Below are 14,414 nucleotides of genomic sequence, written 5' to 3' on the forward strand. Positions count from 1 at the left end.
CCGGCGGTAGGTTCAGACATCCTACCGCCGGGCGAAGCGGCGGTAGGGTGTGACGGAGGGGCACGGAGGCCGTTATCGTTGCTGACGTGGACAAGTTTGCTACCGCCGCAGGTCTCGGCGGTAGGCTATAGGATTCTACCGCCGTGCCTCGTGGCGGTAGGGGAAAGGGTCAAATCTCGAAAAACTTTCAAACTGGGGTCAGATGTCGATTTTGTTTGACAAAAGGGTCAAAACACGAAATTTTGCCGCATGGCGCGGCAAATTTGATAATTTTGACCTGTGGATGAAATCATTTCATAAAATGAACTGTTCTTAAAAAAATTCACTCAGCTGACCATTTTGAATGGCGCCTGACACGAAGACGCCACACTACACTGTGCAGCGCCTGATTGACAGGCGATGAACGCCTAGCCAGCGTCGCACCCTGGTGATCCGAAAATTATTAAATCCGTGTGCAGCGCCTGAGAGCTAGGCGCCACACTATACAATGTAGCGCCTAGCGTCTAGGCGTTGCACTAGTGGTTGTATTATTTATGCAACCACTAGTGCAACGCCTAGAGGCTAGGCGCTACACTATATAGTGTGGCGCCTAGCTCTTAGGCGTTGCACATTGACTTAGTAATTTTTAGTCAGTCCGGGATGCGACGCTGGGCAGGTGTGTAGCGCCTGTCAGTCAGGCGTTGCACAGTGTAGTGTGGCGCCTTCGTGTCGGGCGCCACTCAAAAAGTCAACTGAGTGATTTTTTTTTAATAACAGTTCATTTTGTGAAATGATTTCATCCACAGGTCAAAATTGCCAAATTTGCCGCATGGCGCAGGTGACTGACATGTGTGATATTGTTGGTGTCAGATATCAAGTTCAGTTTAAACCAACTACGTACTATTGAACTACTAGTGGTAAACCAGAAGCTCACAGCAAGAGATGAAAATACGATCCTAAATGCTCCTGCTATCCAGCATAGGCTGCATAGCAGCTTGGATTTTGATGTCAACAACCAGCAGGCGACATCCTATTACGTAGTATCAGTTAAATGCATTGTTGCATTGATGCTCTTGCTGAAATAGCTCAATCGCAATTAATCTCAAGTAAAGGTGAACTGCAGATGTTTCTCTTACAAACTACTAGATGAATGAAATTCCATGTGATATCTGAAGATGAGGTCAAATGATCAGCCATCTAATCTACAAGTGGGTCAAACCCAGTTCATTTAGCATCTTTTGATTAGCCAAGCAATCAAAAGTTAAGCCCTCTGACATACAGCTCTATCCATATTTTGCTACATTCTACTAACAGCCAGCACTCAGATGTCGCAATCAAGGAGAAATTTGTGCTTCCATGCATGACCATAAACCCAAGGCCAGGCACTCAGATGTCACAGTTTCCAGGAACAAAGAGAACACCAGATGACCATAATTATTTAGCATCCAGAAAAACACATAATCTGAAAGGCGGGGCCAAAAAAGTAGGGGTGACAAAAACTCAGCTCCAGGTACAGTTTATCCAGTAGTAGTACAGTACAATACAAGATTAAAATGGTGCCATATCTTTATACATAAAAGAACTAAACACGCTAAAGAAAACAAACCGACGTTTTCTCATGACGCTATCTAGCAGTTTCTGTAATCCACCCACAGCCTCCTACAGTTATTAACACCTGAAAAGGCCTCCAGTCTCATCCTACACTTGCCGATTCGAGATTTTACGACAGCTTCATCCAACCACCAGCCTTTCTACTTGACAGAAAAATTCTATGTTATGCTAGGAAGGTGTTGAAGGTACCAATCCAATCCAGGTTGAAAATGAATACACCACTGTACCCTTAAACAATCTGGACATAATCTGGTGTGTCGGACCTTGGACCGGCAATTGTCCGATACACATACAATGTCTCGACCGGGCTATCATCCGGAAGTGACTCCACAGGGCATGTTCGTCCAGGATCGTTCATTATCTCCACGGTAAGGCGGGGCATCTTCTCTGCAAGCTGTCGGCATGCGCCCAGGGTCAATGAGCACGACGACATCCAAAGGGATCGCATTGTCTCCAGCTTGGCAGCATTTGCCAGCAACGGCTTATTTCCAAATGGGCAGTCCCTGATCTCCAGCTTCTTCAGGGTCTTGCAGCCAGAGAGGATATAATGCAGGCCAAGATCACTGTTCCCAGCAAAGGCAATTGACAGCATCTCAAGACAATTACCATTTGCACCGATTGATTTGAACACGAGATCTGTAAGAAGGCCAGACACAGAGAGGCGCCTAAGGCCCTTGCATGATTCCACAATGGCACTGAAGCCAGCATCAAGAGACTCCCGTGTGACGTAATCTGGAGTACGGGGCTCAAGGATGCATAACCGGAAGCAAGTGAAGTTGGGACGGTTCTTTGCAATTGTAATGAGGGCCTCATTCGTCATCTGGCCGCAGAAGTAGAGAACTGACTCCAACATGGGGCAACTGGCAGAAACATCAACCAGGCCTCTTTCAGTCAATAAAACTTGCCCGGCACCAAAAGGGTCAGACGGGAAGACCCGCAGCTCTTGCAGTTTACTGCAAGAGCCTGCCACGACAGCTAGACCATGGTCCTCGATTAGGTCCATCACCTGAAAAACACAGCTTAAACTTTTCAATGAAGTAAATATTAATGAATAAAACATGGAAAGTGAGACATTGATCATAATTCAGTTTCAAGAACTACACTGTTGTGGGGCAAGTAAATATCTTGTAGTGGTTGGCAAAGAACTGGAAAGGGGCAAAAAACCATAGTTGTTTCTGTTTATGCCAATACGGAGATCCTAGCTTACATTCAAAGGGACATTATCAAGCATTTATGGCAATATTCACTTAAGCAATGTGAGTGTATATTTGCAAAATAGCGTGGGCATTGAAGTTGATAAATACTAAAAGCACAAGTAGCATACCCATAATTGCTGCAGATTCTTGCATCTGCTAATAAATTTTATTAGCTCAGGGCCTCGCACAGTAGCATAACTCAGATTGAGTGATGTGAGGCCTTCACATACACAGTAGAATGCTGGCAGGTAATCTGGCACAGCATCCCAAGCCCCAGAGAGCCTTCTCAGGCTTTTACAACCTGCAAATGCCGCTTCGAGCTTTGCAAAGAGATCCGAATGATACTCAGCAGAGAATTTGCCAGTTCCGAGTTCTACTAGTTGCGGAGCCTTACGAAGAAGGCTAGCAACCTTGTCAAGAGGGATAGCATTGTTGAGCTTCAGAGTCTTGAGGTTGCGGCATCTGCTCACTAGCCGCTCGAGTACAGCGAAATTGACCTCCCCTTCTAAGCATGAAAAGTTCAGAGTTTCCAGAGAAGTAAAGGATTCCGGAAAGTAACTGAGCCAATGACTGGAACAATCCTCAATGTAGTTCTCTTGGAGGTCAAGTTCTCTTAAATTCCTGCAGCATGGAGAGTAGGAAGAAATTAGAACTTAAGGATAGGCGATGAACCATATCTGAAAAGAATGATGAAAGCAGAACAAGAGTTGCCCATTAGTCCATTACCAACACTAACATCACTTGAGAAACAAAGTCCATATGAGTATTTGGAGGAAGAATCAAGGCAATTTATGAGAAAATAACAAATAACTGCAGGTACACTTGGCTATGGCATTACAAAGATCATGATAATGAAAATGGATACAGCAAATAAAACATTGTATTGCTTTATTCAGGGTTCAACTAATCTTTGTTCATGTTCTTACTCCAGTTATATCAGTTTTTTGTGTGCTCACTGCTCAGGAAACTTTAAAGTCAACATTTGCAGTCAATTAGTGTTATCTAGTATCTAGAGACTCATGGAGATTGAGCCATCTGGAACAAGTTATATGATTTACAAACCAAGGTGTTTCACAGGAACATCAGTGTAAAGCACCATTAGCAAAAATCAGTCTTCAGCATATAAGGTTTGCTTTGCCTTTGCGGTTACAGCACCTATGTCCACTATTTTAGTGTCCCTTCCCCTATTCTCAAGCATACTAGATCAACAGATTTAAGCTAGCCACAGCAGCAACTAGAAGAGAATTACTAGATAAAGCACAAGCAAACCGATACAGATAGACAGAGCAATGAAAAAGGTAACAATAGAAACAAACTCAAATACTTCAATGCTCACAAAATGCAATCTTACGCAGGACACACCAACTTCAATAGTGTATAACAGCACACACCTAAAGTCTCCATGATTATCAGGCGGCAGTCCAGGAACTTATTTTAGATGCAAAATAATGGTAAGTATCAGGTTTTTCTTGGCTGACAAGGACACTTGCTAAGATCTCCATTATTTGCAGCCTCAGGATATGATTAGTATGAGCTAGCTAGCTCCGCCATAAATTGGATCTAGAGCTGGGCCCCCCTCATCAGACCCAACTACTTCCAAACCACAACAAATTTTTTAGGCAAGAAAAACTAATATGAACTACCCAGCTTAGATTCAATTACGTTAACTATCAACCTCATCCAAAACAAGATATTGAGGACTTCATCAAATGTTGAATTCACACATACCAAATTATTTATCAAAACAAGAACAAGGAAAGTGCTTCTGACGAACTACATTGCATTACCATGTCATGTCCAGTCCAAATGATACAAAGTGTGCGCGCTCACATCTATGTAGTCAAAATTTTCTAGGACGAAGAAGCTCAAGGATAACAGAGTCTAATGATTTGTTATGCATCTGCATATATGGCATTGGACTAGAATATAACCAAAGCACATTCAGTTACTTCAGCCTCTCTTCTATGTTTGCACAGGATAACAGAGTATCAAAAACTGATCGAACACCATTAGCCTTTCCTCACAGCTTAATACTTTCCTATCACTCAAAACGATCGAAACAGTACTGGTTGTGCACATTAAGTACTATGGATTTCTATCCAAATTCCTACCAAATCCTTCAAGTTCCTTTTTAAAAGGTATGGATCTTATAAATTCCTACTTTCTGTCTAAGGGATTCACGCAAGCTCAACTAATCAGACTACAAAGGAAGGGATCAAAGTTGCTTGTTTCACTAGTCCATTATATGCAGGCATTATGAACACTGGAGCAAATATCACATTCTCCCTTGAGAATCCCCCAAAAAAGGTAAAACCAAAGAAATGGGAATCCATATCTTCAGAACATGCTAAAGACATGTTTCTTTAGAATCTAGAAGCTCAAATCAGGAGGGCAAGTCCACAAACACACGCGATGGTAACTGAAAATGGAAAGGAGAACAATTCAAGCGAGATCCGGTGCCTCAGGCTCATGACGTGGGGATATACATTTTTTTAAGTAAAGGCGCATCTGATTGGTTTTAATTAAACTAGAAATAATTCCATCCTTTTGGCAAAAAGAGAAAAAGGGATGCATCCATCATTGGTACACAGATAGATAGATATCGTCTGCCAATCCCACAGATCCGTTCACGAGAGATCATGCTCACACAATGCAATCAAACATGGGCCAAAAGCTTCTGAAGAACAGGATGAAGGCTAGTTTGCAAATCACAGTTCAAAGCTTTGAAAGACATGACACTCGTTTGACTAGCACAAGAACACACTTGAGCTTATTAGGAGAGAAATAACAATAGCAGCTCCTTTGAATAGATCAAATCCATTCACGCTTAAACTAGGAATAGATCAAATCTTGACTGAAACTTGCATCAATGTCAAAGAAGTACCAAATGAAGCGCACACAACAAAATCAGTTGTTTTGCTCAAAATCGTTGAACCATTTTGAGGAAAGCCAGAGAAAATGTAATCATTTTGGCCGAACCAAGAACTGGTTAGATCACAAAAACCGAAAGCTCGAATGACCGAACAAAGCTCAAATCTGCAAGAGAAGGGAGCAAAGAAGCACCCAAATCTCCCGTCTTAGCTCAAAGCTTGACCGCCAAAGTCGGGGCCTCACCTGCAACCTTCGGTAATGGCGGCGAGGCCGGCGGTGCTGAATCCCTCGCATGAGACGAGGCGCAGGACCTGGAAGTTCCTGAAGGAGGAGGCGATCATCTCCAGGCACTCGTCGGTGACGACCATGCGCTTGAAGCTGAGCTCCTCGAGCAGCGGCCAGCCGTCGGCGGCGGCGGCGACCCAGGGCGCGGCCTCGGCGCCCCAGGCGGGCGGGACGAGCCCGAAGTCGGCGAAGTGGGGCTTGCCCTTGACCTCGGCGGCGCGGACGGAGGGGAAGCGGTCGACGGCGTCGCGCGGGGCGGCGGCGTAGCAGTTGGCGACGGCGAGGCGGCGCCGGGAGCGGCGCTCGGCCCCGAGCCAGCCGTGGCAGACGGCCGCCGCGGCGCCGCGGTCGGCGGCGGCGGGGAGGAAGGAGAAGGCGTGCTCCAGGACCTCGTCCGGGAGCGAGTGCCACGGCGGCGCGGCGGCGGCGCCGTCGCGCGCACCGCCGCGGCCCATCGGGGCGGCGCCGTCGCGCGCACCGCCGCGGCCCATCGGGGCGGCGCGGGCCGTCGCAGGGCCCGGGCTGGCTACCCGGCGGCTGGCGCGGGCCGGTGGAGCGCGCGGGGAGGCGGCGGCGGCAGGGAGAGCATCTGGAGAGGAGGGGGTGGAGAGAGAGGCTGCTGGCTCTCTCTTCTGTCTCTGCTCTCCCCCCTGGTCTTCTCGCTCCTCTGACGTACTGCAGGGTGCAGTTGGGCCACTGACAGGTGGGCCCGAAAGCAAGTTGGCCCACCTGTCAGTGACCCAACTGCACCCTGCAGTACGTCAGGGGAGCCGAGTCCCCTCCCCTCACCCTCACCTCTCTCTCTCTCCCCCTCTGCTTTTCTATTTTCATTTTTTTTTGAGAAGGAGATTTTTATTTTATTTTCTTTAGATAGACAGTGAGAGAGAGAGGACTGAGTGTGTACTGTCGTTGTCCTTTTGTTTTCTTTCTAGAGAGAGGAGATTTTTTTCTTTATTTTCTGTAATGTATTTCAGATTTATTTCTCATTGTTTCAGATTTATTTGTTTTGAGAGGGAAAAGAACTGTTTTTACTGCTCTGTGCTGAGATAGGGGTGAGCGAGCGAGCATGGAGAGGGAATGAACAGTGATGGAACTGATGGTAGGATGGAGGCGCTTGTTTCAGCTTGGGCTTTTTTGGGATTTGGGACGTGGACGCTGTGGATTCTGTGCGCAGTGGTTTGCAGCCGACGGTGTTCCTTTGAAGTGAACGTCGACAGTAGTTGAACGATTTGTGCACGATAACTCAACCCAGCCTTCAATCATGTGTGTTCAGTGGAGAATGATCGTTGGATCACATGTCGTTTGAAGTAGTCTGTGAAGTCGGTTCAAAGAAGTCGTCTGCGAAGTAGTCTCGCTTTGATATTGCCGGCATAAATTTTGTAGGGAAACTTTTGATGTTTTACAAGCTTTTTCTTCTGCGAATAGATGTTTTACAAGCTTTTACAAACCAAACATACCTTGTCGCATATACTAGTAATCAGAGCTTCGAAAAAAAAGACCATGAAATTGGTAGCTGCCAGAACGATTATTTCCCAAAATTAGTTGCTTTTAGCAACTCATATGTTTCATAATTTACCATGGAGCCATGATATAGGGTCAATACTTCTTCCAATGTTGCATTTAACCATTCATATTAAGATTAATAAAAAAATCATCACAAGCTCCTTTTCACATCAAATTTGATGGTATGCTAGGCATGTCATATATTGTTGATTTCTAGCATGATTTTTTTGGTATATATCTATATCTTTTTCTTGTTGTGATCCATGTGATGCTTTACTAATTACGATACACCTGTATGTGCGTATTTATTTTGGTAGAGTCATACAATAGCTCTCATCTGATGCTTGAACAACACGGTAAATCAAATCATTCACGTGTGAAACCGAAGTTCAGACGATGGGTTTTCCATCGTACTAAAACCGGGCAAGGAGGTATTGTACGTGCGACAGTTGCGATTTTGTTGTGCAAAACAAAAGTGTTGCACACATGACTTTTGCATCCATGAAAGCGTCTGATGTGTGATTATTGTGTTTGTTTATTTCAACAACAAAAAGAACCATCATTTAGTTCTTTTTTTTGCAAGAGATGAAAGAAATGTAAAAGCAATCACTGCAATTCTTATGTACCCTCGAGCGCACCTCCGTTCACTCCCCCTCCATGTAAGATAAAGTTTACCGTCACATTGTAGCTGAGGAAACTACTCACACGATGAAGGAGGGGCGGGGAACACGGACGCCAAAAATTGCAAAAGGGACTCAAAGGAGCAAAATATATGTCTTGTTTGTTCTAACCATCACATTAATATGTTGTTTTATACAACTTCTGCTCCTTCTGATCACTGGGGAGCCAGAGGTCTTCCCTGGACTTCCATGGAATACCAAAGAATAGCTAATCCATCGGTATACTGCTGCTAGCTTGCTATATATTTGTTGTCATATTGCTATAAAATTGCACAAATGAATACTAAGGAAGAAATTCCTGGCTCAGCCACTGCTTTCGATCCAAAGTAACCACGACATTTATTTATTTTTGGATCGGAGGGAGTGCCTTGTAAACCTAATACTGGTACACATATATTTCGAAGATAACCAGATAATGGTAGGAGCATATAATTCTCCCCTTCTAGCTCCATCGTGTCTCATCAAATCCTCATCCTGTTACATGATTGCTGGCTTGTTGCCCCATCGGCACTGTTTTGAGATCCAAAAGCTTCCACGTACTATCATTGTTCGCTCCACCGCCTTCACTACTGTTGTCATTATCATCCTTTACAAATAAATCATATTCCATATACATAAACCTATCGATCTACACGCCACATGTCAGCCTCACCACACGTAGCTGAATCTCGGGAGCCTTCGCGCGCAGAGGATCCCTCCCTTCGCTCGCCTCGGGCGCGGTCCCCACGCAGAGTGGGCAGTGGAGCCAGGCACCGGCGAGCGAGCATGTGACGGCCGCATGGGCTCACGACTTTTTACTGCCCGCTCACTGACCGGCCCAATCACAAGGAGTAAAAAAAACAGTAAAAATAACTCCCCGAAAGATATCACGAGCAAATTTCACTTTCGCCTTTTTTGACCTGGCTGCCCCCCTCACCCTATCAAATCCCAATCTCGAGATGTTTATTCTCCTCTCTGGGAGGGCTCCTTTTTACTGTTGACGATGAAACTTGAAACCCAATCTCACTGCAAGCATCTTTTCAACGGTAAAACTAGCAGATGAGATGAGAGTGAGACGCTTTGTTAGTTAGTTATAAGCCTCGTTAACGAACGTGGGCGAAGGTTGTTGCGTGCTGGACTCATCATTAGTGGTAAAGTCATCGCCTTAGTTGAAATTCTTAATTACAAGCCAATATATTGCTGAAACTCTTCCTTGCAAATAAGGAAGTGAACCGACTAGTTTTTTTTGTTGAAATAGAAGTTTGAAACAGCACTGTACTCTACTATTCCAGTGTACTTGCCAGGATGCATGAGATACAGTGCAGATCCATTAAAAAAATGTTTGTTGATTGATTTTTGCAATCCGCAAACTTCTTTTAAAGATGATTGATTTTTTGCAATGGTGCGTTTAGCAGGATAAAAACAGGGGGATTTGTATGGATTTGTGCTAATTAGGGAGTACTCCTACTCAAATTACCCTACGCACTAGGTTAGGGTAGCAATAGCAATAGCACATATACTAGGCGCTAACACCTGTCATCCACCGATAAGCACAACCGTCCTTATCTCCTCCTACTACTAGCCCTCGGCCCCATGACAGCAGTAACATTATTTTACTGCCGTCCCTGCTAACCAAACAAGACTTGTTTACCGGGAAACGCTTGGGGAGCCGTGAAAAATACGTACCGCGGCACGCACGCAGCACGCGTCCCCAGCTGCTGTTACGGCTTAATTAAGGGCTTCGAGCCGCGTGAGTGATGGAGCATTAAACCCGATCCAAATCAAATCGAATCAAACGCGGACGAGGAGCGAGCTGATTAGCCCATGGCTTAATTTACTCTGATTAGGAGTGGCCGTGTTCTGCTGGTGATTAGCTGTAATTGTCTTTTTTAGGTCGGGACAGCTTGATATTTTTACACCGAGCGTGGTGATTTTACTGTTTCTTTTGCTTCTCATGTTTTTTTTCAGATTTTAGACATTGGCATACACGGAGATTAAGCAGTTCCTGCTAAGTTTAATCCAGGGTATTATTATCACAAGCTTGTTGACATGGCAAATTGCATACGACGGAGTAGGAATATCTGCTTAGAGGCGTATGGAGCAATGACACATGTCAAGAGAGCTTAGAATATAGGGCACCCGAAACTCCGTTACAACAACATGTTCAGCCATAATGGTGGAAACAAGATGGTCGTCCGTTTTAGAGGAAGTAGTTGAAGTAGGTGGATGGAAGTGGATGTGTAGTCGAATTTGAGCGAGCAATCGTACCAAGACACTCCATAAAATCTTATCGTGAGAGAACCAATGTGTGATCGGATGATTAGAAGAGTAGTGGTACCTCCACCCACCGAGAGTTAAACCATAGATTTGACGTTTTTGTGTCGCATAAAGACGGATTATTCTTTGAATGAGATATGAGTCTACGTCCGCAGCGGGCGCTTGTTGTGCTCATAGGGATGAAGTGTGCGTGTATGCATTCATATGAGTTGTATGTGCATGTGTGAGAGTGTTTGTGCATGTACTGTGTTTCTCAAAAAAAACTTATCACTTGTCGTCTGGTGTGGGTTCTCAAAGGGCGTGGTTTCGGAGGATTGCTTTCCTGTGCGGCTATGCATGCATTCGCCGGGATGGGGTCACCGGAGTAGCAACTCAACACTAGGATCTCTGCTACATTGTGTGATGGTGTCTCGGACTAGGGGTCACTCACCACGTGGTCCTTGCCAGGCGGGCCGGGCCAAGGACCCCCCCCCCACACACACACATTGCGATCCACCAGGGGGGGCATCTCCAGATGGCCCAGCCACCCAAGGCGTGTATAAGGAATGTTCCCGAAGACTTGGCGCCTACTTCAAGACTTAGAGGTCGTCTACAATACGATTATCATATACGTAGCCGACTTATTTGTAACCCTAGACCCCCTAGTATCTATATAAACCAAGGGTAGGGCTCATGGAAGGGACAAAACAATCTCGTGATAGATCAACATGTACTTTGTACTCCATCCCAAATCAATACAAACACAAACATGACTTAGGTTATTATCTCTTTAAGAGAGCCCGAACGGTCGTAAAACCTTGTGTTCATGTTACCATCGCATCTAGGCTACTAGCTCGGGAACCTCCTACCCGAGATTCGCCGGAATTGACTCCTTCATTGATGGCCCATGCAGGTCCCGCTACATAACCGACGTGAATCGATGGAGATCAAGATTGGCGATCAGGCCAGGCCGTCATGTCCTGTGTGTCGGGTCAGGCCTTTATCTTTGGCAGCGTCACCTTCCTAGCTGATTCGGCTGGCCACCTATGCCAGATCGAAGCTACTGCCCCGACGGAGCAAATTCCCGTCAAATCCCACGGTAGGGTTCATGATGAGATCGGAAGTACCGCGACAGAGTCTGCACACACTATTTACCCAGGTTCGGGCCTCCGAAGAGTAATACCCTACATCATGCTTCTTCTTGTCACTCATAGTGAGGGGATACCTCGTGCAGAGGATTACAATGGTGTATGGGATATCTACCGAGAGTTAGATCTGAGATTGGATGGTGAATGAGGGCCTGGGCCTCCCTTTGTATAGGCAGGAGAGGCATATATGGTGTACATGAGAGGGTCGGTGAGATCGGTTGGGCAGTCGCCCTCTATCTTGGGGGACACGCACATCGCCTCCACTATCTAGGGCTTCCTGGTACCCTATGGGCCTGGTGGGGCCTATCTAAGGTTAAGGTCGAACCCCTTATGTCAGGTACGTACCCCAGGTACAGGACCACGTCAGTAGCCCCCGAGCTTGGCGGATGTCGTGGGTGCCCGAGCTCCAAGGCCTCCGTCGGGCTCCTTTCTTCGTGCGTCCCGCCTTCGCAGCTTCACATGGAATGAATTCCCTTTATCTTTTTGGTAGCGTTGCTGCTCTTCTAGGTAACAGGGCCTAGAGCACCATTGGCCGACCCACTTCCGGCGTGGGTGCCATCTTGGGTAAGATTCGCCTGGCTCGCTTGCTTTCAAATACGATGGTTGGATAGCCACATCAGATCTTGCCGATCCTCCTTTATCAGGTCTATGGTAGATCACAATCGATTACACCTCCTCTTCCTAGGGATCAATGGCCGCCCCTCTTACCACCTCCAAAGAAGGGCTCGGCCAGGGTGGCTTGCTCGACACGTGATACGTCTCCAACGTATCTATAATTTTTTATTGTCTCATGCTATTAGTATCAATCTTGGATGCTTTATATGCATTTTTATGCTATTTTATGTCATTTTTTGGGACTAACCTATTAACCCAGTGCCCAATGCCAGTTCCTGTTTTCTGCTTGTTTTTTTGTTTTCCAGAAAATCAGTACCACACAGACTCCAAATACTACGAAACTTTTTGACGATTTTTTTCCGGACATAAGAAACCCAAGAAGCTTCGGGAGGAGTCTAGAGGACAAACGAGGAGACGACAAGGCAATAGGGTGTGCCCAGGTGGGTGGTCGCGCCTTGTTACCTTGTAGGCCCCATGTGGCTCCGTCTGACCTAATTCCACTTCTATAAATTCACAAATATTGGGAAACCCCTAGAGAGCCACCCGAAACACTTTTTCTGCCGCTGCAAGCTTCTATTCTTCCGTGATCCCATCTGGAGGCCTTTTCTGGTACTCTGTCGGAGGGGGAATCGATCACGGAGGTCTTCTACATCATCACTGCTGTCTTCGGATGATGCGTGACTAGTTTACCACAGACCTATGGTATATAGCTAGTAGCTAGATGGCATCTTCTCTCTCTTTGATCTTCAATACAATGTTCTCCTCGATCTTCTTGGAGTTTTGTTCGATGTAATCTTCTTTTGCGGTGTATTTGTTGGGATATGATGAATTATGGGTCTATGATTAGATTATTCATTGAAAGTAATTGAGTCTTTTTTGAAATTTATTATGCATGATTATGATAGCTTTGTATTTCTCTCCATTCTATCTGTTTGGTTTGGCCAACTAGATTGCTTTATCTTCAGTGAGAGAGGTGCTTTGTAATGAGTTCAATCTTGCGGTGCTCTATATCCCAGTGACAGAAGGGCACAAGAGGCATATTTGTATTGTTGCCACTAAGGATAAAACGACGAGGTTTGTTCATATTGATTGGGTTTACTTTGTCTACATCATGTCATCTTGCTTAAGGTGTTACTCTATTTGTCATTGTGACGTCCGGTTAATTAAGCTATAGTAACCCTCTACTAATGATGCCACGTCACCTCCGTTACTGTTGCTAATCCCTCGTTAGTTCAAAAACCGATTCAAAATTCAAATTCCAAATATGGCATACAACAAAAGTTTTCAAACAATAAAACAAAAATGTTCGGTTTGTGCCAAATAATTCATAAGTAATATTGGTGGATAAACCAAGTCTTTATAAAAAATTTAAATGCACTTAACTAAATAAAACAGTAGCAAAATAGTTATTTGAATGCTTTTAAATTAATAAACAAATGTTAAACTAGTTTATGTAGTCACCAAACTTTTTTAAGGCCGTGGGTTATTCAGAGACATTAATTTAGGAGCTATTGTCATATTTTACAAAACTAAAGAAATTAAAAGAAAAATAAAACAGAAAAAGAAAAATAAATAAAATAAAAATACAAAACAGAAACAGAAAATAAAATAAAAAGAGAACCCCACCACTGGGCCAGTCGGCCCAGCTGCTAGCCAAACCGGACCAGGCCGCCCCCCACTCCCCTTATCCCCCTCACACCCCCGAAACCCTAACTACCGCACCCCACTCCCCCCACGATTCCTCCCCTCGCCTCTGCCCCCGCCGCCGATTCAGATCGGGGCGCATCCCTGGCGCCACCACGCCGTCGTCCCGAACCCCGCCGTCGTAGTTCGCCGGACTACCTCGTCCCCGTCGCCCCGACCTCATCTCCTCCCCGACCAGTGACCTCGCGTCGTCGCCGTTCGCCATCACTGCCGCCCGAAGACCCTCCGTCGCCGGAGCACCACCACCAACCGGACCTCGTCGCCTCCTCCCCTGCGTCATCGTCGTCCCCGACATCCTCCCCGCACCCCACTGCCTTGACCCTACGCTCCCGCGGTGAGGCCTCGTCCTCCCCTGTCCCCGCGCCGTCCGCGCCTCCCTCGATGCGCCCCCGCGCGCATGCGCACCATCGTGTCGGCCACGCCGTCGCCCCCCTTGCCGCTCCTGACCGTGCCCTGCCGCGAGCTGCAGCAGCTGCTGCTGTGCTGCGGCGCTGCCGCCCCCACCACTGTTGCCCTCCAGCGCTCGCGCTAGCCGCGCCCCGCGCCGCCCCTGCATCTTGCTGCCTCGCCTGCGCCCTGCCAGCCGC

General features: G+C 46.2%; 1 protein-coding gene across 1 annotated transcript; it reads right to left on the reverse strand.

The window, feature by feature from the left end:
• Positions 1-1,442: 1,442 nt before the first annotated feature.
• LOC123180517 (transport inhibitor response 1-like protein Os05g0150500) lies at positions 1,443-6,580 on the reverse strand. The gene is made up of 3 exons (XM_044592582.1): positions 5,901-6,580; positions 2,915-3,407; positions 1,443-2,596 (listed from the first exon to the last, which is right to left on the reverse strand). The coding sequence occupies exons 1-3, from the start codon at positions 6,431-6,433 to the stop codon at positions 1,820-1,822; spliced, it is 1,803 nt and encodes a 600-aa protein (XP_044448517.1). The 5' UTR covers positions 6,434-6,580; the 3' UTR covers positions 1,443-1,819.
• Positions 6,581-14,414: the final 7,834 nt, after the last annotated feature.

The sequence above is a fragment of the Triticum aestivum genome, chromosome 1D, assembly GCF_018294505.1.
Source record: "Triticum aestivum cultivar Chinese Spring chromosome 1D, IWGSC CS RefSeq v2.1, whole genome shotgun sequence".
In the NCBI taxonomy this organism is placed as follows: Eukaryota; Viridiplantae; Streptophyta; class Magnoliopsida; order Poales; family Poaceae; genus Triticum; species Triticum aestivum.